The following is a 24,077-nucleotide window of genomic DNA, read 5'->3' as shown; positions in this document are numbered from 1 at the left end:
GGTGGAAAACTGAATTCACTTTGGGAACAAATGTCGGATCAGGTCTCAACACCACCCTGTCGTTATGAAAAGTACAGAGGTCTTTATCCACTGATAGGGCCTGTAACTCGGATACTCTGCGGGCCGAAGTTATCCCCACCAAAAACAATGTTTTAAGAGTAAGATCCCTCAGGCTACAGGTGGCCATGGGCTCGAAAGGTGCATGGCACAACGCCTTCAGCACCACGTTTAACCTCCAGGTAGGAAACCTATGTGCTGTAGGGGGATTTAACAAGGACACTCCCCTTAAAAAACGCTTAACATGTGGATGCCGTGTCAAAGAACCCCCTTTCTTAGTTCCACGCACCGCCGAAATAGCTGCCACCTGTCTATGAAGGGTATTAGTGGCCAGCCCCTTATCCAAGCCCTCTTGTAGGAACAGCAACAGCTTCCGGACCGGTAACCTCAAGGGATCCCATCCCCTTTCGTCACACCAACTAGAGAACACCCGCCAAGTGTTATTATACACCCGAGTGGTAGAACCCTTCCTAGAAGCCAGCATAGTGTCAATCACTGAGGAGTCAAACCCCAACCTAACTAACTGCGCCCGCTCAACCTCCACGCAGTTAACTGCAGCATGTCCGGTTGAGGATGAAGAACTGTCCCTTGCGTCAGCAACGTCTCGGATACTGGGAGACGCCAAGGCTTTTCCGTCAACAGCCGTAGTAGATCCTGAAACCACCCCCGTCTCGGCCAGAAGGGGGCTATCAGCACCAGCTCCGCGGATTATTGAAGAACCTTGTTCACCAACCAAGGAATCAGTTGCAGCGGTGGAAAGGCGTACAACAGGCCGTCCGGCCAGTCGCAGTTGAGAGCGTCTACGCCCTCCGCCTGATCGTGGTTCTGCTTGGCAAAAAAACACCGCACTTGACAATTGTCCGCGGTTGCAAACAAGTCCACCACCACTCTGCCGTATCTGCACTGAAGAGACTGGAAGACCCTCGTGCCCAGAGACCATTCCGTCTGATCCAGCCGTTGTCGGCTGAGCCAGTCCGCCAGCCCATTGTCCTTTACGGCTCCGTGCACCGCCTTTATGGACAAGAGATACCTCTCTGCCCAATTTAACACACTTTGGCCTCGCTGCACAGTTTCCTGATTCTGGTCCCGCCTTGTCGATTGACGTAGGCTTTTGCTGTCACATTGTCTGTCTTTACCAACACGTGACGCCCCTGCAGCGAAGTCTGGAAGCGTAACAACCCTAGACGGATCGCCCGCAGCTCCAATAGATTGATGCTCTGTCGAGACTCCAGTAGAGACCACTGACCTTGACACATCACCCCTTGAGAATGCGCTCCCCATCCGGAGAGGCTGGATTCCGTCGTCACCACTATCCTCTGTGGCTCCTTCATCGCGACTCCCTGTTGAAAACGGGATGGTTCCAACCACCACTGGAGTTGCTGCCGCAGCTCCGGCGGAAGAAGCACCAGCCTGTGCAGCTTGCGAAAGGGAATCAGAAAACATTGCAGAGGCCGTAGATGGAAACGCGCCCAAGACAGCACATCCTGGCAAGAAACCAGCACCCCTAACAACTTTGCTAGAGTCATCACAGGAACCTGAGTCAACGCCAGGACCTCCTCCAGCAAGGACCTGAGCTTCACCTGTCGTCCTTCTGACAAAACACTCTGTGTCTCTGAGTATCGATCAGGACCCCCAGATGCACTATCGCTTGCATGGGAACAAGGTTGCTCTTTGCTCTGTTGACCACAAACCCGGGGTCCTGCAGCACCTGCACTGTCCGTTCGGTGTCCTCCAGACTCTGCTGATGGCTCTGACCAACAGATCGTCCAGGTATGGATGAAGAGCCACGCCCCCCATCCGTAGATGAGCCACCAACGCCACCATGACCTTCGTGAACACTCGCGGGGAAGACTTGAGCCCGAAAGGCAAAGGCCGGTATTGGAAGTGCTTCCCATCGTAGGCGAACCTGAGGAACCGTCAGTGACTTGGTCGAATGGGCAGTTGCAAATAAGCCTCGGACAGATCGATTGACGTCAGATACTCTCGCTCCTGTACTGCCAAGAGAATGGAACGCAAAGTCTCCATCCGGAACTTTTTGGTCTTGACAAAACGGTTGACCCTGAAGGTAAGTCCAGGTCTAACTCTGCTTTCTCTTTGGGTGTGGTTGTGAAGTCCAGTTCCCTCAGGACCTTAGGAAGGAGCTTAGAATAATACTCCACTGGGAACACCCTAGACTGCACAGAGGGAGTATCATCCTCCTCCTCAGAGAGTTCTCCCTCCTCTCTAGCAGAAGAGTCCACCGAGGAAGCAACCTCCTCTTCCTCCTGCGAGCTATCACTAGGAGATTCCAAGCCCTTACTCAATCTAGCCTTCTTAGGGTCTGTAGGGGCTGTGGCAAAGTCTAATACTGCTTGCCTCTTCCTCTTCTGAGAGTGAACACGCGCAGCAGTGCCTTGGGCCGGGGCAAATTCCTTGCTAAGTTCCCTTTTTAACCAAGCGAGTAAATTCAGCTTGGCATTTTCTCCAGATAAGTCTGGGTCAGAGTCCTCATGATCCCTTTCAGAAGCTGAGCCAGAGTACTTAGGCATGGAGAAGTTGTTGTTTGAGCCTGTCCCCTGTCCCTGTTCGTCAGCCATCTCAGCTCCACAGGAGGCTGAAACGAAAGTGAACACAAAAAGGGGAAAGGGAGCTGCCATTTTCAGGTTAACAGCCTGCCATGGCGACCCCTACAGGGCGACAACAAACCAACCCCGACCTCCCCCCCCCTTCCCGGCCACGCGCCGCGTGCCTGGAAAGGAGAGGCCTGATTAACTAACATTCTACCCACTCCCATTCAGGAAAGCGGGAAAAGGCCAGCTGCAAAGTTCCTGGGTGGGCTGTCCTCCTTACAGCAGAGCCCGTCCCAAGAATAAGGGCAGAGCGCGTACCAAAGAGCTTCCCGCTCTCTCTCCCAGACAGCTTACCTACACACGAGTAGACTGCTGTCTGAAGCACTCGCCACAATCTTTTGCCGGGTGAGACCGGGCCCTGGTCGTCTGCACTACGCCAGCCGGCGCTGCGTGGGACCAGACTGTTGGCTTTGCCGCTCACGCCGCCCCCGCCGAAGCAGGCATAGGAAGGGGCGACCTCGTTTCCCTCTCTCCGCGGCAGCCGCTGCACGAGCCATCTTTTGTTAGGCAAAGCCTAACGCTGACGGCAAACCTCTCTGCCCGCCGCCAATTGCGGCTGAAGTCAAAAGGCAGAGACCTTTAAGGAAAAAAAAAAATTCGTCCCTCTGATCAACGTGCCTCACAGGCACAGCGAACACGTCCTGTTCTTTCAACAGGGCCGTTTGGACTGAAGGGGTCCTAAGGGAGCGGCCCCTCCCCCAGGCCGGATCAAGCGATCAACGACCCTGTTCCGGAGGAGGAGCCTACTCCCAACAGTTCAGGACCGTCCCACTACCAGGGACCACCGGAGAAGGATGGGTTCACAATCAGGAGGGGTGGGAGGGTATAAAATGTGGGTTCTCAGCCAAGGAACCCACTACTTAAGCCCCACTGCATGGCGTGAGCAGAGAGACAGGTGGTTCAGAGTCCTGAGTCCACCTAAGACCCCTAGACCCCAGCAAGGGAGAGGAGTTCCAATCAAAATGTGGGTCCTTAGCTGAGGAAACCCCTACCTAAGCTCCTCTGCTTGGCTTGAACAGAGAGATGAGTGGCTCAGAGCCCTGAGTCCACCTAAGACCCCCAAGCCCCAACAGGGGGAAGGAGTTCTCAATCAAAATGCAGGTTCTCAGCTGAGGAACACATTAGCTAAGCCCCCCTTCTTGGCATGAACAGAGAGGGGTGGCTCGGAACTGGGTGCCCTTACATGAACATTGCTTTGCATACCACAAACTGGCCAAAATTTGTGATGAGCTTCAGTTCATGAGCTGATTCAGGCCCATCCCTACTCAAGACACCAGGTCAGTATCTTCTCAGCTGCTTCTGAAGGCTTAGACACTGACATGTAAAGCTAGGTATCTTCCATGTACTCCTGACAACCTACTATGGAGTTCCAGATGATTTCCATCAAAGATTTAATAAAAATACTGAAAAGCGGTTAGGAATAAAATGGGCCCTTGAAGCACCCCACATATTAGGATCCAACAAGTTGACTACCTTTCCTACGGAGAAGTCTTTTGTTTCTTACTGTCAACAAGAAAATAACAGAACTAAAAAATTCAGGATTGTTCATTAAGAGGAGTTTGACAGTTTTCCTATGGCTTATTGTGCCGCTTTTCCAGAAATGGCAAATGCTCTTGACTTATATTGGCCTGCTTAACTTTTCTGACTTCCACTTTAAAAAAAAAGTCCCAAACTCTTATCTTGAAATCAGCAATAAGTTCTGTCTGCTGCACAAATAATCTGCAGTAAAGAGTATTTTCGTGAATTTGAGGCAGAACTCCAGTTCCTGAAATTCAGGACCTAAAACTTTATTTATTTTTATTTATGATATCTAAAGTTCACCTTTCTCTATGGGACTCAAGGTGAATTACACAGAATAAACTTTAATCCACTTGTTGTGGCAAAGTAGTTTGGAGATAGTTCTTGGCCAAGATGGCTTAGAAGTGTGATATAGAGGTTAAGAGTGTCATACTAGCATTTGCAAGACCCAGGTTCAAATCCCCACACATGCCATGGGAGTTTGCTGGGTGACCATGGGCCAGACACAATTTCTCAGCCTAACGTACCTCACAGGATTGTTGTGAGGATAAAAATGAAGAGAATAATATAAGCCATTTTGGGTCCTTGCTGGGGAGAAAGGAATGGTATATACCAGTGTTTCCCATTTGCAGAGTCGTGCCCCAGTACCGGGCCATGGAAGCTTCTCTACTGGGTCACAAGAAAAACCAAAACTAGCCCCGCCCCCAGCAAAGCATGACCTCTGCTCTGCTTCCTTCCTTCCCCCATCTCTCTGTTGTGCAGAGAAAAACTAGCCTTGAAGACTGACACAGGCTGCAAAGCTGAGCTCTGTTTGGCTTCCTTCCTTCCATCTCTGTGGTGTGCAGAGAGGAGCTGGGCTGCCTCTCCTTCCTTCTCCCGCCCTCTTAGTGTTTGAGAGAAAAGCTGGTGTCCACTGGCACCTTTAGATCCATTAAGTGTTCTTCTTTTATGTGCCTTGGAGATTTCCCTGGGAGGCCTGAGCAGCAAAGAAGGGTGTGTGTGTGTTTTTTCAGCCAGGAGGGGCAGGGAGTGGGCATTCCAGTAGCTATTTTTTTTAACCAAATGACCCCTGGGTAAAATTCTTGCTGGCCGGGGTCATCTGATGGTGAGCAAGGCTTTTTTTTTTCTTTGCCCTCCCCCCTTCTTTCTTCCCCTGCAAGTCTGTATTCTTGGTGCTGGTGGGGGGGGGGGGGAAAGCAACAGTGGGGCTTCTAGTGCCCTGGCCCCACTGGTGGACATTCTGGTGCTTTTATGGCATTGTATGAGAGAAATTTGGACTGGATGGTCCACTGTCCTGATCCAACATGGTTTCTCTTATGTTCTTTCTTTCCATGTCTTTCTTTTTTTCCCCTTTCCTTTTCTTCCATTTCATTCTTTCCCTTTCTCTTTCTTTCTTTCCTTCCATTTTTACTGGATTAAACTTTTCTGTTCATCATACTGTTGTTGCAGACATAGGAGCTCTGCCAATGAAAAGTTGGCACCCCCAGTTGTAGCCGCTGGTCTTTCTATAAGATTTCTGTGTGAGTGAGAGGTGTGGGGGCAGAAACAGATTATTGGAGATTACTGCTGTGTATCTCAACAGCACTGGTACTGGTACTATGAACTTGGCACCATTTTACTGGTCCTGCTTTTAATAGCTGTCTGACACCAAAATTAAACTCCTCTTGTAAATATTAAAAAGGATGAAAGAAGTTCACTGGCTAAATATCTGCACAACAAGTTGCTTTCTAAGGCACGGGAAACACAGCCAGTAAAAAGTGCAAGCCCCTCACAAATATCCTTTTTGGGATGATTGCAGAAAAGCTTGCATGAACTTCATATAACTTGAAATCAATTCATTAATTACAGTACAATTTTCTGCTACCTTTCACAGCAATTTCCTAGTGTTTCAGCCAAGGAAAAGTATGAAAAATAGCTGTCAAAAGATTTTCTTGAAACCAAGTAAGCTTGGTTGTAGCTTGAGGCAGGGTTCCAGCAGTAGCAGCTGAAGGAAGGGCCTACTAAATGTGTCAGTATATTTAGAGGTAGAGCAGCTGCCAGGGCCCTGTGTGGGTGATACACAGTGCTGGCATTCCTGATGACAAGGGCAACAGCACTCACAACTGCATACACTGGCCAGTGCTGTTTAGAAAGGGGTGTGTAGGTGGTACAGGCAACTGAACATGGGCATTAGGAGTGCTTGCAAGCTGGAGAAGAACACACAAACAGGTGCATGAAGGTGTGGGGGTGGAAAGAGAGGACTGCCCACTTTGCACCCCCATTTTGGCTCAGCATTAGTTTCAGAGAGATTTTTCTGAAAATGAAGTTACTTCAGAAGAAGAGGCAGGTTTGGGGGAGTGCCCTGGAAGTAACATCACAGGTAAAAGTGGAGTTTTGGTTCAGTGTGCCCCAGAAGTGACATCACTTGGCACTTGACCTGGAAGTGACACCACAGGAAATAACATAATTCCTGTCTCCTGGCTCCACCTCCAAAGTCTCCTGGCTCAACCTCTGAATTTTTAGTGCACCACGAAGAAGTGTAAAAATAACCGGGCCACAGGAAAGAAAAGTTTGGGAAACCCTGGTATATACAGTATGTCACAGAAGTGAGTACACCCCATCACATTTTGTAAATATTTAAGTATATCTTTTCATGTGACAACACTGAAGAAATGACACCTGGCTACAATGTAAAGTAGTGAGTCTACAGCTTGTACAACAGTGTAAATGTGCTGTCCCCTCAGAATTACGCAACATACAGCCACTAATGTCTAAACTGCTGGCAACAAAAGTGAGTACACCCAAATGGGGCACAAGTAGCCGTTTTCCCTCCCTGGTGTCATGTGACTCGTTAGTGGTACAAGGTATCAGGTGTGAAGGGGGAGAAGGTTATCACTCTCATTCCCTCATACTGGTCACTGGAAGATCCACATGGCACCTCATGGCAATGAACTCTCTGAGGATCTGAAAAAATGAACAGGTGCTCTACATAAAGATGGCCTAGGCTATAAGAAGACTGCCAAGACACTGAAACTGAGCTGCAGAACGGTGACCAAGACCATACAGCGGTTTAACACTCAGAACAGGCCTCGCCATAGTCAACCAAAGAAGTTGAGTGCCCGTGCTCAGCATCATATCCAGAGGCTGGCTTTGGGAAATAGACTTATGAGTGCTGTCAGCATTGTTACGGAGGTTGAAGGGGTGGGGTGGGAGTCAGCCTGTCAGTGCTCAGACCATATGCCGCACGCTGCATCAAATTGGTCTGCAGGGCTGTCATCTCAGAAGGAAGCATCTTCTAAAGATGATGCACAAGAAAGCCCGCAAACGGTTTGCTGCAGACAAGCAGACTAAGGACATGGATTTCTGGAACCATGTTCTGTGGTTCGATGAGACCAAGATAAACTTATTTGGTTCAGATGGTGTCGAGCGTGTGTGGCGGCAACCAGGTGAGGAGTACAAAGACAAATGTGTCTTGCCTACAGTCAAGCATGGTGGTGGGAATGTCATGGTCTGGGGCTGCATGAGTGCTGCCGGCACTGGGGAGCTGCAGTTCATTGAGGGAACCATGAATGCCAACATGTACTGTGACATACTGAAGCAGAGCATGATCCCATCCCTTCAGAGACTGGGCCTTAGGGCAGTATTCCAACAGGATAATGACCCTAAACACACCTCCAAAATGACCACTGCCTTGCTAAAGAAGCTGAGGGTAAAGGTGATGGACTGACCAAGCATGTCTCCAGACCTAAACCCTATTGAGCATCTGTGGGGCATCCTGAAATGGAAGGTGGAGGTGCGCAAGGTCTCTAACATCCACCAACTATGTGATGTCGTCATGGAGGAGTGGAAGAGGACACCAGTGACAACCTGTGAAGCTCTGATGAACTCTATGCCCAAGAGGGTTAAGGCACTGCTGGAAAATAATGGTGGCCACACAAAATATTGACACTTTGGGCCCCATTTGGACATTATCACTTAGGGGTGTATTCACTTTTGTTGCCAGCAGTTTAGATATTAATGGCTGTGTGTTGCGTAATTCTGAGGGGACAGCACTGTTGCCAAGTGTCATTTCTTCAGTGTTGTCACTTCTTCAGTGCTGTCACTTCTGTGACATACTGTATGTATGTATGTACGTATGTATGAATGAAATCCTGCCACCTTTATTACTAAGTAGAATGGAAATCTCTACTGGCCAAAGGCCTCCATTACTGGCTTTTTAAAAGTCATGACTGGGCCACATCATATAGAGGGGCTGATCACCTCTAACTCTGGAACCCAGTTATCTCATGGCCTGCCTCTCCCTATATGAACCCACGTGCCACTTGAATTCCACACAGCAAAACCTGATAACTGATCAGGGTTGGCTACTTGCTCTTGAGCCTTTTCATTGTAGCAGCAACTCTCTAAAAAGCTTTGTCTGAGGAGATGTGCAAATTTTCTTATGTAGGACATAAGAATATAATATTAATGTGCTGGAAAATCTAGCCCACCATCCTGTTTCCAACAGTAGCCAGTGATACTTTACCAGAAAGGAAAATGTACTTAGCAGTTCCACTTGTGCATGTGATGTACAATGGCAGCAGCAACAACAGCTGTACTAAAATACTGTATCGCTGCACTTGGGACTGGTATAAGGGCACTGTGTAACAGCATTTTTATGTTCTCTTTCCTGATGATCCCTAGCATAGAGTTTGCCTGTTAAAATAAATACAAGTCAAAATCTAAATATTTGAGTCCCCTTCAAAGGAGGCACAGGGATCCTCCCCTCACTCACTGTCTGTATGAGACACACTGGGTTGGAACTATTTGGAGTCCAGCAAACATGTCACTGATACCATATTGAAATAGATTGAAACAAAGAACTCCCAACATGTCAGGCAGTCTAAAAGGAGTAGAAAATAGTGACAGATGGATTGCATCATTTTACATTCCCCCTGTACTCTGATACAAAACAAATTTAAAGCAAGTTTGTTATTGAAAAGCAACTCACATTAATTGTGTATTGAACAAAGAATTCACACTAGTGGAAGGGGAAACTCAGTGCATATATCCAAATATGTCCCATTCACTAATGTGCGTAGGGTAGCCCACAGTCCCAGAAAATCAACTTTGCAAAGGGGCATACATGAGACTCTAGGGGTCTATTCAACATAACTGTCTTTTTCTTCTTTTTAAAAAAACTTGACAACACACATAGAAAAAATGTTTATATTTTTCTTTTTTAAAAAAACAAAAACAAAAACAGTTCATGCTGTTTTCCTGTTTTTTCACTGTACCCATTGTTTAAAGGTCCCTCTTTTATTTGACCAAGAGTTATCTTACAACAGTGCATTAAACTCAGTTAAGATGTTCAAAGTAGTAACGGCAAAACCCTTTTAGCACCCTCAATAAATCACTTACCTGTGCCTTTGCCAATTTCTTTTCTAGCAAATCCCTCTCCCGTTCTGTTTGCTGCAGGCGTTTATTAAGTTCAACGACGTCTCCTTTCAGTGATGCCAGAGCTGCTAAGTGGAGCTGTAACACACAAGCAGAAGCAGCTAAATGAAATACAATCTACATCATGTGCCACTTGCTTGGATTTACTTGAGGAATACGGGCAATGTAAATGACTGAAGACTAGTGTGGCATTTCACATTTTATAATTTTAAAATCAAGAAACAGGAAAAGCTATTACCACCCCAAATACTTCTACTTGGCACTTCAGAAATCCCTGCACATTATTTTAATACCACTTTAGATTATCCTGGCTCAGAGTTTTATGAGTTTTATGTTACTGAAGGCGTACTAAATGTTCTGGCTCACCTTTATTTGTATTGGACAGTGCCATTATCACTGGCTACAAAAGGCTTGATGAAACACAACTGTCACTACTAATAAAACAGTATATGTTTACATGGTGAAACATAATTACATGGTCAACAAAAATTATTCCTTATAGGCAGTGGTAGTATCTGGTTACATACATGAGCTATATGAACACTATAATACTATTTTAGAGAATATTAGTGGAGGCATAGGGCTTTATATGACAGTTTGTAAAATGAGTCAAAATTCCTACAGTTTATCCTCACAACACATGAAACTTCTGAAACTTCAAATTATTAACCCAGTGGTACCTCAGTCCCAAACAACTGGCTACATTTTCAGCATCTAACTCCTCTCTGTGTTGGAAAGGGTATGGTGATATGGGTTCCTTTGCACACTGTTGGTGGCAGTGTTCATTTATTTAGGCTTTCTGGGACATAATTCTTGAACAAATTGCTATTATTATGACTGGTTTTCAAATTTAATCCCAGCAATTATAATTTTTCTTCAATAATGGCAAGATATGGCTGTTCCTCCAATCAAACATGCTTTAATTGATAGCCTACTAACCATGGTGAAGACTTCCATAGCTTCACTCTGGAAATCCAACACTATGCCCTCCATCTTCTTATGGTTCATGAAAATATGGGACTAAATGATTTTGGAAAAAAATCACTGACCAAATGGCCCCATTGGATATCTCTCTAAACCTTTAACCTATCTGTTCTTTTAGTTTTTCTTGGATTTTACATTTTTCATTAAGCTAGGGATGATGTCATACAGTACTTTCATGCCAACATTGAACAGAGATTTGAGTATCAAATCTAGGTTACTTGAAATTATTATTTTTTTATTCCTGAAGACATAGTCGTACTGCATTGTTCTAGTTGTAAAGTTATAGGATTTATTGTGCTTATATTCTTAGTAGTTCTATTGGATGCTGCTTAATTGTTTCTTCATATACATATTCTGTATCATCAGCATAGCTTACAATAAAACTTTTGATTTTTTTTAATGGCCTACAATGTTCAGGTTGTGAGCAGGTTTATTTCCCCAGGAGTCACAGTAACTGATCTAGTTTAAGATTATCTGAAGTGAAATAAAGGGCAGTGAACACATTTCTTTAGCCTAGTGACTTATCAGAATTAAATAATTATATTAAAATTACTGATAAAACCAAAATATGAATATCTAAAGCTGCTTTTGCACTATGGTGCTCAACTTATACCTTAGGCATATAAAGGCTCGAATATGCACTCTCCTTATGCAAAAATAAATATCGACAAGTCACTGCTAGAGAGTCAAGGTCAAATTAGCTTCCAAAAGCCATATCCTGGATAGTCAGAGGCTTTATATAAATTCTTCAAACAGTTTATTTCTCCTTCCAAGGAACACTAACTCGTGATCCAAATTATCACTAGAGAAATGCCTTGTATCATGACTTTTCTTTGTCCTAATTTTAATTATGATGTTTGGGGAGGGACGGTGGCTCAGTGGTAGAGCATCTGCTTGGGAAGCAGAAGGTCCCAGGTTCAATCCCTGGCATCTCCAAAAAAAAAGAGTGCAGGCAAATAGGTGTGAAAAACCTCAGCTTGAGACCCTGGAGAGCCGCTGCCAGTCTGAGAAGACAATACTGACTTTGATGGACCAAGGGTCTGATTCAGTATAAGGCAGCTTCATATGTTCATATGTTCAATGCTTGTATCACTTCTAGGCAGGCTTCTTTGCTCTCATCTACATTTCCCTATGTGTGTGTGTATTAAGAGACACATCTCACATAGCAACCCGGTGATTTAATGACCTCCAAAACATTCTATTATTAGGAGCCTTGCTCAGGTGCTATCTATTGATTTCACACAATTACTGAATTTGACAATTCAAGAGTTATGTGAACGGCCCAAGTTTGATCCAAGATTTAAACTTCACCAAGAGATCAAGGAAAAACATAACACAAGATAGGTAATGCAAAATCTGTAAATGTGAGAGAATAATGACCATCTATATTACACAATACACATGGCTCAGATTTGTAATCAAACCAAGACAATGTTACATTATCTGGTTTTATTTTATGATGATAAAGGTCAACCCAAACTTTAGCTGGAATGAGAAGTTACTTGTCCCTCCCTGACAAATTATTTTCTTTTCTTCTTTTCAGGAAGAAACTTAAAATCATTTCAGTTGAGAAAAAAAAGATGATTGTTCACACTGAATACACAAACACTGTTAAGCAGCCACTTCATTGGCTTCTCAGATAAACAAGCAGGGGATCCTCAAAGACTTGTAGAGCTATCTCATTTTCTCCTGCCACATGATTTTCTTTTGTTTCTTCCCTGAAAGCCCCCATAGCCTCTCCCATTTCCATGCTTTCTTCTCTATTCCCCACCAAGCAGCCAACCAAACTTTATCTGCTCCATCTTCAGCTTTTCCTCCTTTTCTGCCCCGACAGCTTCTACCCAGGAAAACCTGGCTCAGTTATGCAATAGGGAACCTGCAGGAACTTGAAGCGGACATCTTATTACCTCTCTGTAGCTTTTCCCTCACACTATTTCCTCTTTCTCCCTCCTCATGACAACCCACATATCTTCACCTTTCTCTGCTTCTTCCCTGCTTTTCCATCCACCAACCATTTAGCTGCTCTCCATCTTCAGCTATAATTATTTCATTGATATCCCACCTTGCTTTACAATGAGCACCCAAAACAACTTACATCATTCTCCTATTCTCTATTTTATCTCACAGAAACTATGTAAAGTAAGGCTGATAATCTTGTAACTGGCCCAAGGTCTTCCTGTGAGCTTCTATGACAAAGTGGTGATTTGAACCTAAGTCTCTCAGATCCTATTCTGGGACTCTTGACCCCTACACCACACTGATCTTTTGTCAGATAGCTGCTATTCAAGGGTAGCAAACACCAGTCCTGGGTGAGCCATGCAAATTGTATGGCATCAATCCTCCCTCAAAGGCCAAAACCACCCTGGAAAGAGTCCTGCCCCCTCTTCCTGCCTTTTACTGAGAGAAACCAAGGCTTCAACTGACAACATTGTTGTGGTTGCCTGGTAATATCTTCTGAGGGCATTCATTCTTAAAGCTACAGAAGCTGCTGTTATAATTTTGATGGGTTTCAACCCCCGTCCTCCAATGTTGTTTTACTGCACATGTGAGCAAAATCAAATTGAAGTATTCTGCACTAGCTGAAAAAAAATGGGGAAGTTTGATAATAAAATGTTCAGCAAACATTTCTTTCTCTTTTGTGGGTGTAGGATAAAGCTTAGTTTTAATTTCAAGACAAACCAATAATGCAAAGACAATTTAAATTGTTATACTACTATGGTCAGTTTGTGAACAGCCAGTCAATCTTTTTTTTTAATTTCTTGGACATAAAGCATAGCCATTTGGGCCATGGCATGTAGGCATATTCACTGACATATCAGTCTCTTCTCGGCTGCTACCTTTTAGCAAAAGGAAATTTTCCAACACCACAAATATCTGAGAAACAATTAATTTTATAATAGGTAAGCATTTGTGCATTAAAAATACAGCAGCAAAAATATGGCACAATCCCAAAAAGTTAGATATAGTAAGATCCATTTAAATGAATGGTGTGCTGTAGGTTGAAGTACGTACCTGGAATTTCAATAGGAGTTAATCACTTCTCATCTTTGATTAGACTACACCTACAATATTCACAGCTTTAAAAATACACTTAAAGAAATATAAGCTTTCACTTATCAATGTGAAGAACAGAGATTTCAGGGCTACATGAATGTAGCATACAGCTGATACCGATAATGTTATCTTTACCCAGTATACCTGGCAGAGGCGACACCTGGGTAGAGGTTAAACTGGGTAGAGGTAAAACAATTGCCTTTATAAATATTGTAGGATTTTTACCATTCATGCAATATATTCTATTTTACAATCATTCAAATTATAGCAAGATGTCATTTTCAATTTTATTACTCTCTTGTGAATCAATGCATTTAATTATAATGGCCAGGAACATATGGAGCATACCCACATAGTTCTTTACTGCCATTCCACTACCACAATAGCCCCACAAGACCAACAAAATTCTGATGCCAGACACTGGAGGACTCACAAGGACAAAAAGCCATATAGGGTAGGTAGGGTTGTCAAAAGCCTCTGTGTGTCCCTAGACAAAGATTCCACCTGGGCTCCCTCATTTGATCCTCATCCAAACCAAATATCATAATTAAACAACTCGTTTGGCTTGCTGTTATCATTAATCTATAGTAACAAAAGAACTGGTTTGTCTGACCATCTATGGCAGAAAATAAAGCTAGGTGACTCAAAATTGGCCACCAGCTTCAGGAATTCCATGGCCAAAAATGGAAAACATCAGAATATCCTGACCCTGGTTGTCTCCAGACTCCCCCTTCCCTCCAGGGCTAGCCACAATGGAGGCTAAGCATTTCTGTTTGTGACAGGCATAACTCATCAAAGTATAGTTTTACCTTCTTTGTGATCAAGGTGAAAACTGGCCACCAACACCAAAATTATGATGGGAGCTGCAGTGGCAAAAATGAAGGGAATTGGAACATCCTGGATCAGGTTATCTTCAAAATAGGCAACATATAATAAAAAAGCCTTTAAGCAACTTGTCATGCATCTCTAATACTTGACTCCCAATCTGCTGTGGAAGTTTGCTGGGTGACCTTGGACTAGTCCCATACACTCAGCAAGACTTACATAACAGAGATGTTGAGAGGGAAAAAATGGAGAACAACTGAAGTTGCCTTGGGTCCCCATTAGAGAGAAAGGTGGAGTATGACATTTGTTACAAACCTGTTTTGCCTACGATTCACCCTAAAAAAGATTATTTCTTTTGCAGATGCTTTATATAAAGCATCTGCAACTCTATGAAAAGAACTCATTCAGTATTCAAACTACTGTTAAACATTGTGAACACAACAAAAAAGGGAAAGGCCCGTAGAAGATACTACACTAGCACTTCAATGAGAAAATATTACAATAAAAACGGAATTTTAATTGCAATTACTCACGGAGAAGCAAAGTATATATTTGATAATGTTTGCATTGTTTAAATTGTATAGTATGCTCCAATAGCTTCTTGTCTTGCAGAAGTTAGAAGTGAAGCAACAAACCTAACAAAAATAAAGTAGAACTAAATTGCTTGAAATACCTCCCTTTCCCAGGCCTCATTTTGGGCAGGAGCTCACAGGAGCAGTTCCAGAACCTCTAAATTTTATTGTGCTCTTTTTTTTTTGTCTCGCACCCCCCCCCCCAATACTTTTTTCTGTGCTCCATTGTTCAAACCCCCTGTGAGAGTTTTGCTGAACTCTAAGATTTGACAAACTTTCTAATATTTCCCCACACACAAAAAATGGGGAAACAACCAATACATATATAGCAGACAGATGGATATTTTTATCTTGCCACTGTGACAACACAGCTTAAAGTCATTTTAAAAGTATGATGGGAGTAAGGTTTTATTATGACAATTATAATTCAAGAAGCATTTTAAGGTAGATGCTGAGCTGATATAATTGAGTACACCTTCTGGTGATGTCAGAGGTGTGGCATATGCAAATGAGTTACGCAAATGAGCTTCGGCACCTCTTTTTCTACAAAATGGCCCCTGCCCTCTCCCATTTAAAAATGTCTAATAAATATATACAAAAAAGAATAACAAGATCTAAGCATAACACCCCAACTTTTTTCAAATAGCATGACTCACACACAATTCATTCTGAGCCACATTGGACACACACCACCCTTCTACATAATCACCCAACTGTTCACAGGATTCAAGCAAGTTCCAATCATATCTTGCAAGACTGCAATAAAGCAGTGAAGCAAAAACAAACACACAACCCTCAAATTTCTAAAACAATGTATGTTCCACACTAAAGAGTCCCTTTAACAGCAGTGAAAACTGTTAATGACAGAGTAGCCTTTTTCAGGGCTGCATTTGTCTGTGGTGTTTTTTATTTAACTTGCACATCTTAATGACTGACTCTTAACAGAATGACCTTCTGTACCTTGGTGTCTGCTCTGTCACTGGAAACGTCTTAGCGCAATCTTCGTCTTAAAATGACACACCTTAATTTCTTTAATAAGGTTTTATGAGAAAAGAAGGCATAGTCTTTATTAAGACCTTGCTTCATGCAATTATATCTTTGTCTCATGTTTTGTAGTGACATCTCAGATTCCATCCAGCGCCTACATTAATAAGAAGCTGTCAATGGAATGACCAGGAAGGTTCTGTCATATTTCTCACTGTTTTTAAACAAGAACTAAGATCTTCAATAGAGGAGTTCAGTAACAATCAGGGTTAACTAGAGAGCCAGTTTGGTGTAGTGGTTAAGTGTGCGGACTCTTATCTGGGAGAACCGGGTTTGATTCCCCACTCCTCCACTTGCACCTGCTAGCATGGCCTTGGGTCAGCCATAGCTGTGGCAGAGGTTGTCCTTGAAAGGGCAGCTGCTGTGAGAGCCCTCTCCAGCCCCACCCACCTCACAGGGTGTCTTGTTGTGGGGGAGGAAGGTAAAGGAGATTCTGAGCCGCTCTGAGACTCTTCAGAGTGGAGGGCGGGATATAAATCCAGTATCTTCTTCATCTTCTTAGAGAGCATTACTTCCATTTGAAAGCTAATGTAGCGGTTAGAGAACTGGACTAGGATCTGGGAGATTCAGCTTCAAATCCCCACTCAGCCATGAAATCTTGCTGAATGATCTTCAGTAAAGTATATTATGCTGAGAGAATGTCACTGCCCAAGGTCACCCAGTGAGCTTCCATGGAACTAGTAGAGAACTGAACCTGAGTCTCCAAAGATAGTAGTTCAATACTCTGAACTACAACATCACACTGCCTCTCTGGATAATGCTGAACAAAATAAAGAAGTCTTTAGGCTGGCATGGCTATAAGATGCATCCCAATAAAGAACAAACCACAGTTTGTTGCAGTGTCTGAATCAGATTACATGGTGGCTTGCAGTTAATTTCTCACTTACACAAGACACAGTAAAATGCAACAAAATCATAGTTAACGGTGCAATTCTACACAGAATTACTCCATTCTAAACCCACTAAAATAACTGGGTTTAGACAACCATAATTCTGCATAGATTTGTATTATAAAATATGAAAAGATAACTATTAGAAGCTATCAAATATGAAAAATCTAAGCCCCAAACCTCTGCAAAGTCCTGGGGAAGGGCATTCCAGTTACAACACAGTCAATGAAAAAGACATAAGTGATCTCATATGACATGACCTTGGTTGCCAGATTATCTACTCCTGATTAAGCTTGGAAACTAATGGAACATTTCAAAAGTATAAGGGACATTTTTAGGGTTTTTTAAAACTTTAATTCCGCAGTATAGGATAGAAAGATACACAATGTTTGGGGCATACAGTCATTTGCATATCCATCAGAGCAAGTGATGATCTGAGCAGATTTTACTACATAGTACAGCGTTAAGATAATTCTGTTGAGAGGTTCCCAATTTATATCTCAGTTTACCAACTGCCTCCAAGCTGCTAAAAGGACCTAATGATTGGATTTTTAACTGCTAAATTGATTGGTGTTTTAGTTAACTAATGTAGATGTATTAATTAATTGGCTATTTGATATAAAATATAATTTTGGCAAATTAATTAAGGGTATATAAATTGTTGGGAGGATTTTATAATTAATGACCCAGCAGATTTAACTTAACTATTTTAGCTAATTAATTTAAAGGGGAATTTATGGGTTGGGCTTAATTTGATTAGTTAGCTGTTGGTATTGGCAGATATTGATAGGATTGGCAAGGGCAGAGAGGGTTGGGGAGTTAATTAATTGCAGGGGGTGAGTTGTGTTTACATCTGGCCAGGCTAAGGCGGAGACCAGTGGGGGATGACCGGTCTGGGGATTCCAGTACTCCTGGGGAGGGCAAGGTATGACAGTGGGAACAGACATCAATATAAGGGAAGGAGACTGAGACATGGTGGTGCTCAGCCCCCTTCCAGTCTGTGTCCCATCCCAACGGTGACAGGTAGTGGGGCCAGGTTGAATTACTAACCTCCGTCATTGGTGATATACAATGCCAGGTCCATAAACAATAAGACCTCAGTCCTCCAAGAGTTTTTGCTCAAGCAGGACATGGATCTGGCTTGTGTGACTGAGACCTGGGTGTGAGATGGAGAGACTGTGGCTCTCCCAAATGGCTCCCCCAGGATACTCAGTCTTTCACCAATCACGGGCGGTGGGGAGGGGTGGCTCTATTCATACGAGAGGCTTACCTCTTTCGGGCACTTCCGGCCCCAGAGATCAATGGTATTGAGTGTACCAGTCTGGCGTAGGACGTTGGTGAGGGGTTGGCAATATGGCTGGTGTACCGTCCGCCTAATGGCCAGCACCTTACCATCCCTGATGGAGGCCATAGCAGACTGGGCATTGGAGTACCCAAGGCTTATGATCCTGGGTGACTTCAATGTCCATGCTGATGACGCGACCTCCAGTCAGGCGATAGACCTAGTGTCATCCATGGCAACACTGGGGTTCTCCCAACTTGTTACATCGCCCACTCACCAAATGGAGCACATGTTAGATTTGGTCTTTGCAGTCGGGGTTTCGGTGAACGATATTACCGCTGAGGCGGTGCCATGGTCGGACCACTATGCCCTTAAGGCTCGTGTGGATGTTCCACCCCAAGCCCGTTTAGGCGGTGAGCTTATTTTGGCTCGCCCACGGAGCCTGATGGAATCCGAGTAGTTCCAAATGGCTCTACAGGATCCCTGGCCCCCTGGCGATTCTCTCAATGACCTGGTGGAGTCTTGGCAAGGTCAGCTCTCCAGAGCCATTGATGAGATCGCTCCTCAGCACCCTCTGCGCCCTCGTGTTAAGCTGACTCCGTGGTATACCTCGGAATTATGGCAGCTGAAACGACAGTTAGAGAGGCAATGGCGGCGTGCTCAAGACGAAGTGACTAGAACATCTTATAGAGAGTTTATGAGGTCCTATGAGACGTTAGTCAAAGCCACAAAGAAGACCTACTTTGCGGCCAAGATTGCGTCCGCAAGTTCGCTCCCGGCACAATTGTTTAGGACAATTCGGAATCTTACAACACTGTCACAGAGCAGACCAAATGCTAGGCAATTGGAGATTGGCTGTGAGGCTTTTGCGGAATTTTTTGCAGATAAGATCCCGTCACTCTGCTGTGACCTCCTCGCCACATTGGAAACAGTACATGAACTCGAGGCCCCGTGCCTGGCTTCTGGACCAATTCTGGATTGCTTCGACATACTCAGCCTGGAGGAAGTTGACAGAATCCTCTCCACTGTATGCCCAACAACTTGTGATCTGGACCCTTGCCCCTCCTGGCTAATTAAATCTTGCCAGAGACAGCTTAGATGTCCTATACGGGACATCGTAAATAGATCCCTCTTGGAAGGGCTTTTTCCAACACCTCTTAAAGAGGATGTGGTCCGCCCTCTCCTGAAAAAAGCTACATCAGATCCGGCCGAATTTGCACATTATCGGCCGGTCTCAAATTTACCCTTTTGGGGTAAAATTATGAGAGGGCAGCAGCGTTACAGTTACAGAATTTTCTAGATGATGCTTCCGTTTTAGATCCCCACCAGTCCGGCTTTCGCCCAGGCCATGAGACGGAGACAGTGCTGGTCACCCTAGTGGATGACCTCCAGCGACATATGGATCGAGGTGGCTCGGCGGTACTGATGTTGTTAGACCTATCAGCTGCGTTCGATACGGTTGACCATCAGTTACTGACCTGCTGCCTCGCTGACGCGGGGATTCAGGGGTTGGCCTTGCAATGGTTTCCTCTTTCCTTGATGGTTGATGACAAAGGGTGGTGATTGGAGGTGAACTGTCCCAGAGGCACCCGCTTAATGGTGGGGTGCCACAGGGGGCGGTTCTCTCCCCAATGTTATTCAACATCTACATGCACCCCCTTGCCCAGATTGTCTGGAGGTATGGGTTGGGCTGTCACCAATATGCTGATAACACCCAACTCTATCTACTGATGGTCAGCCTGACTTTGTCCCAAAAAACCTAGACCTGGCATTGCAAGCTGTGGCAGGTTGGCTCAGGGTGAGTAGGTTGAAGTTGAACCCAGCGAAGACAGAGGTCCTTTGCCTGAGTCACAGCAGTCTGGGTAGGGAATTCCCCCTACCAGCATTTGACGGTGCACCATTGCAAATGGCGTGCAAGGTCAAGAGCATGGGGGTGCTGCTGGAGTCTGCCTTGACAATGGAGGCCCAGATAGCAGCCACTGCTAAATCTGCTTTTTTTCATCTTAGGCTGGTGAAGCAGTTGGTCCCTTTCCTGGAGCGCAGCGACCTAGCAACAATGATCCATGCGACTGTCACTTCAAGGCTGGACTACTGTAATGTCCTCTACATGGGGCTGCCCCTGTGCCGAACCCGGAAACTGCAGCTAGTGCAGAATGCAGTGGCCAGGCTGTTACTGGGAGCACATACAGTTGGGGCTGCGAGAACTGCATTGGTTGCCAATAGTGTACCGGATTCGGTACAACGTGCTGGTCATTACCTTTAAAGCCCTATATGGCCAAAGACCTGCCTACCTTAGGGACCGTCTCTCCCCATATATTCCCCAGAGGGTACTGCGATCTGGTTCTCAAAATCTATTGACAATCCCCAGGCCAAAGGAGGCCAAACTGAAAGTTACTAGAGAAAGGGCCTTCTCGATCTCAGCCCCACACTGGTGGAACCAATTGCCAGAAGAGGTGCAGGCCTTGCGGAACCTTGCTCAGTTCCGCAGTGCCTGCAAGACTGCTCTTTTTCAGCTGGCCTTTACTTAATGATCCTACAGCATGCTGGTGAATGAATACCGTCACCATGGAAAAACTGTATGATGCATAACACCAAGTTTTTAATATTAATTTAATCCTAGAATGTTTTTAACTGAAATGATGATTAATTTTATAAATGGTTGAGTTATAATATGTATGTTTTAATTGTTGAAATGCCTATGTTGTGAGCCACCCTAAGCCTGCTTCGGCGGGGAGGGCGGGATACAAATTAAAAATTATTATTATTACCTATATACTCATAAAGTAACCTTAGACAACTATGATACTCGCCCTCCTCCCGATCCTCCCTCTCAGAGTCCTCTGATTGATCCCCTTCAGGTGATCTCTCTCTCCCTGAACATTCACTTGCTAAGGTCTTCTTCTGTGCCTTGATGAGCCAGGCACAATTCTTGGGTCTCTTTGGAGAGGGGGACCTGGAAGATGAGTGAGAGCTTGGAGCATAAGATCTCTTATGAGCTGCTGCTCCAACTGCACTGTCTATAGTCTGCTTAATGCACTCTAAAAATGCATAGGCAAAAGAAGAAGAAGATCCCATTGTGGGTACGTTACCCTGCCCCCCAAGGGGCTGAGAAGACTATGCAGTCTTTTGGAGGCCGTGACCAAAGTCTCCTGGCTGGAGGGTGGCATCTGGGAGTCCTTGCTGCTCAGCGAAGGACTGCCGCCAATCAGGCCCGTTTCGCTCCATTTTCTGCGCTTCAAAATGGCCATCGGGAGAAGAAAGAGCAGTGCTTGCTTCTTCTGTGGCCGAAGACGACCAGCGCTGCTTTCTGCCGCTCACCGGCGGCCCGCCCCTACAGGGCACGTGGCCGGTAGCCGCCGCAAGCCCAAGGGTCATGCCGGCTCCGGAGGATCCCCGCTCTTTGGCCCCGCACCAGGCATCCAACGTGGGGTCGTCCATAAAGTCGTCCCTGGGACGGCGCTGCATCCCACCTTCTCTTCGCGCTGTGGCTGTCCCTTAAAGGGGCCTGGGCCATTTCAGCACTCCTTCCCTCAGATGCTGAGGTAAAGGAACAATTTTACAGAGGAGGAGGGAAGGCAGAAAAAACGGGGAGGAAGAAAGATGTTAGTTGAAAGGAAAAATCACAGAGAAAAGAAGAGGAAGGAATTTTTTTTTTTGTTTGTTTATATATAGTAGGAGTAATAGTGTGAGGAAAAAAGGGATAGGAGCCTATCCTAAAGCTTGCTCTCCCTGTTGAGGCAGGAAATGAACTGAGCAAGAGGGTGGTTCCCACAGTCACAGGAAGATTTTAGATTCCTGCCTCCCTGATTGGACGGTGGGAAACACCCAAGATATCCTCCGCCTCTTAGGGAGAACAGAGTTTCCTCAAATCAAGTAAGTACCAGAACTCAATATCATTGTCCTGAAACACTATTCCTTCAAGAACAGATCAAAATGGCATATTCGTTATTCTCTGTGGTCCTATTGTGATACTAATATCAATGCTGAGAAAAGGTACACAAAAGTTTGTACTTCCATTTGCATTGCTAGGATGGTGTGTCATTTCTGGGGCCTGCACTCAGTTTATATTTCTACACCAGATCCTCCTTCACCAAACTACAGGTCTATTACAAAGAGACAGAATTCCTGAAAGTGACAGATCTATACATTAAGAGCTCTCTCAGCCACTTTCTCTCTCAATTTTGCACTGCTTTTTTCTGGCTAATACTTCACAAAGACACATTTTTATGACACAAGTGATGAAATGAATGTAATCAAAGTCAATTTCAGCAAATATGCTGACAAAACTGGAATGGAAAACCTAGAAGGAGAGCCAGCCATCTTCTAGAATTAGTGACATGACAACTCATATTCTCGAAGAATTCTTGCTGTTTTGGTCTCTAATATGTGGACCTGAAAATATTATAGCCAATTGCCCCTTTTAAGCACCCATTTCAGAAAAGCGTGAACTACTTAATAACTGTAGCATTACTTTGATACTGACTTCCAGAAAAATACAACAGAAACTACCATTGCAAACTGTTATTCTGTGAAAATCCAGGATTAAAGGTAAAAATACCAATACTTCAAATGAGAGCTGGCCTCTGACTAAACTGAAAAAGTTCTATTAGCTGTATTCCAGATATTTTCCGGTTGTCTCATCTTTTACACCGTAATGATGGACAGGTTAAAAAGAAGCCACCTAAACACAGTGCAAGTGTACTAATTATGTAACAGAACGTATGTTAAAAGCAATTTTAATGTAGATATACTTCAGCACTGAAGTAGACTAATCAATGTAAGGACCACTGGAACACACTGCATTTGGTTCCTCAACTGTATTAGTCCCTTCTTCTTACTTTTTAATATGTACTTATGTGCCGTCAAATCATAGCCAATTTATGGAGACCCTAGTAAGGGCCTTTCAAGGCAGGTGAGAAGCAGAGATGGATTGCCATTGCATTCCTTTGCAAAGCCTTCCTTGATGGTCTCTTAGCCAAGTATCAACCCTGCTTAGCTTCTGAGATCTGATGAGATTGGGCTATACCATGCTGCCTTCCCACCCCTGCTTTTTATAATTATGGTCAAATTTTGGTGGCTAGGAAACTTTAATTATCCAAACTAAGGATATTTGCATAGAAATTATATTTAAACTACTTCTGTAATTCAGGATTGCAAACAGATTGATGGTCTAGATGTAGTCACGTAATACTAATTCCAGACCAGATAGCGTTCTTGCTTTGGCAATACTGTGAATACTTTGGCAAGCTGCTTGCCTTCCCTATCCTCACTAACAGCTGGAATGAAGGCCATGTCACAACATCCATTCACTCACATTCAACCCTTGTTACCCTCTTCTCTCCCTTATCATTTTATCCCCTCTGTTTGTTGTCAGGACTCAACAGTAATTGAACTGTATTTTCCTTATGTTACTCTGTAAATCAATGACTAGAACGAGAGCGAGAGATAAAAAGAGAGAACAACCGATTTTATACACATTTTTATAGCACTGGAGATTCAAGAATCAAGTTTATTTTCAGGTATGGCTCCAATACAAAACAGCAAGTTCTTCATAGCTCATACATTGAGCTGATGCAGGCATGTATTTGTTTTTGAGCAAGGAGTGGGAGATATTCTCTACAATAATTGAGCAGCATGCAATATTCACTCTTTCTTTTCTCTCAACAGTACAAATGCAATCTTTTACACAACAGTCTTGTTACCCCAAAATTTAAAATGGATTTCTTCCTTTGGACTTGCTGGGCTGCGAGTTTTTCTGCATTGTCTATATTCTATTGTCTAAAAAAAAAAATAGAATATAAAAGGAGGACCAATCACAAAAATCCCT

General features: G+C 44.2%; 1 protein-coding gene across 7 annotated transcripts in view; it reads right to left on the bottom strand.

The window, feature by feature from the left end:
• Nucleotides 1–24,077, bottom strand: part of MCC (MCC regulator of WNT signaling pathway) — a 354,991-nt gene that overhangs the window by 135,987 nt on the left and 194,927 nt on the right. For all 7 annotated transcript variants that reach the window (XM_060235592.1, XM_060235594.1, XM_060235593.1 and 4 more), the window contains one exon: nucleotides 9,564–9,677. In XM_060235592.1, the coding sequence (XP_060091575.1) occupies nucleotides 9,564–9,677 (114 nt within the window). The remainder of the gene's footprint in view (nucleotides 1–9,563; nucleotides 9,678–24,077) is intronic.

This window comes from Heteronotia binoei, chromosome 4 (assembly GCF_032191835.1).
Source record: "Heteronotia binoei isolate CCM8104 ecotype False Entrance Well chromosome 4, APGP_CSIRO_Hbin_v1, whole genome shotgun sequence".
Classification (NCBI taxonomy): Eukaryota; Metazoa; Chordata; class Lepidosauria; order Squamata; family Gekkonidae; genus Heteronotia; species Heteronotia binoei.
The sequence above is the reverse complement of the archived record's forward strand: the minus strand, read 5'-3'. Positions and strand labels throughout refer to the sequence as shown.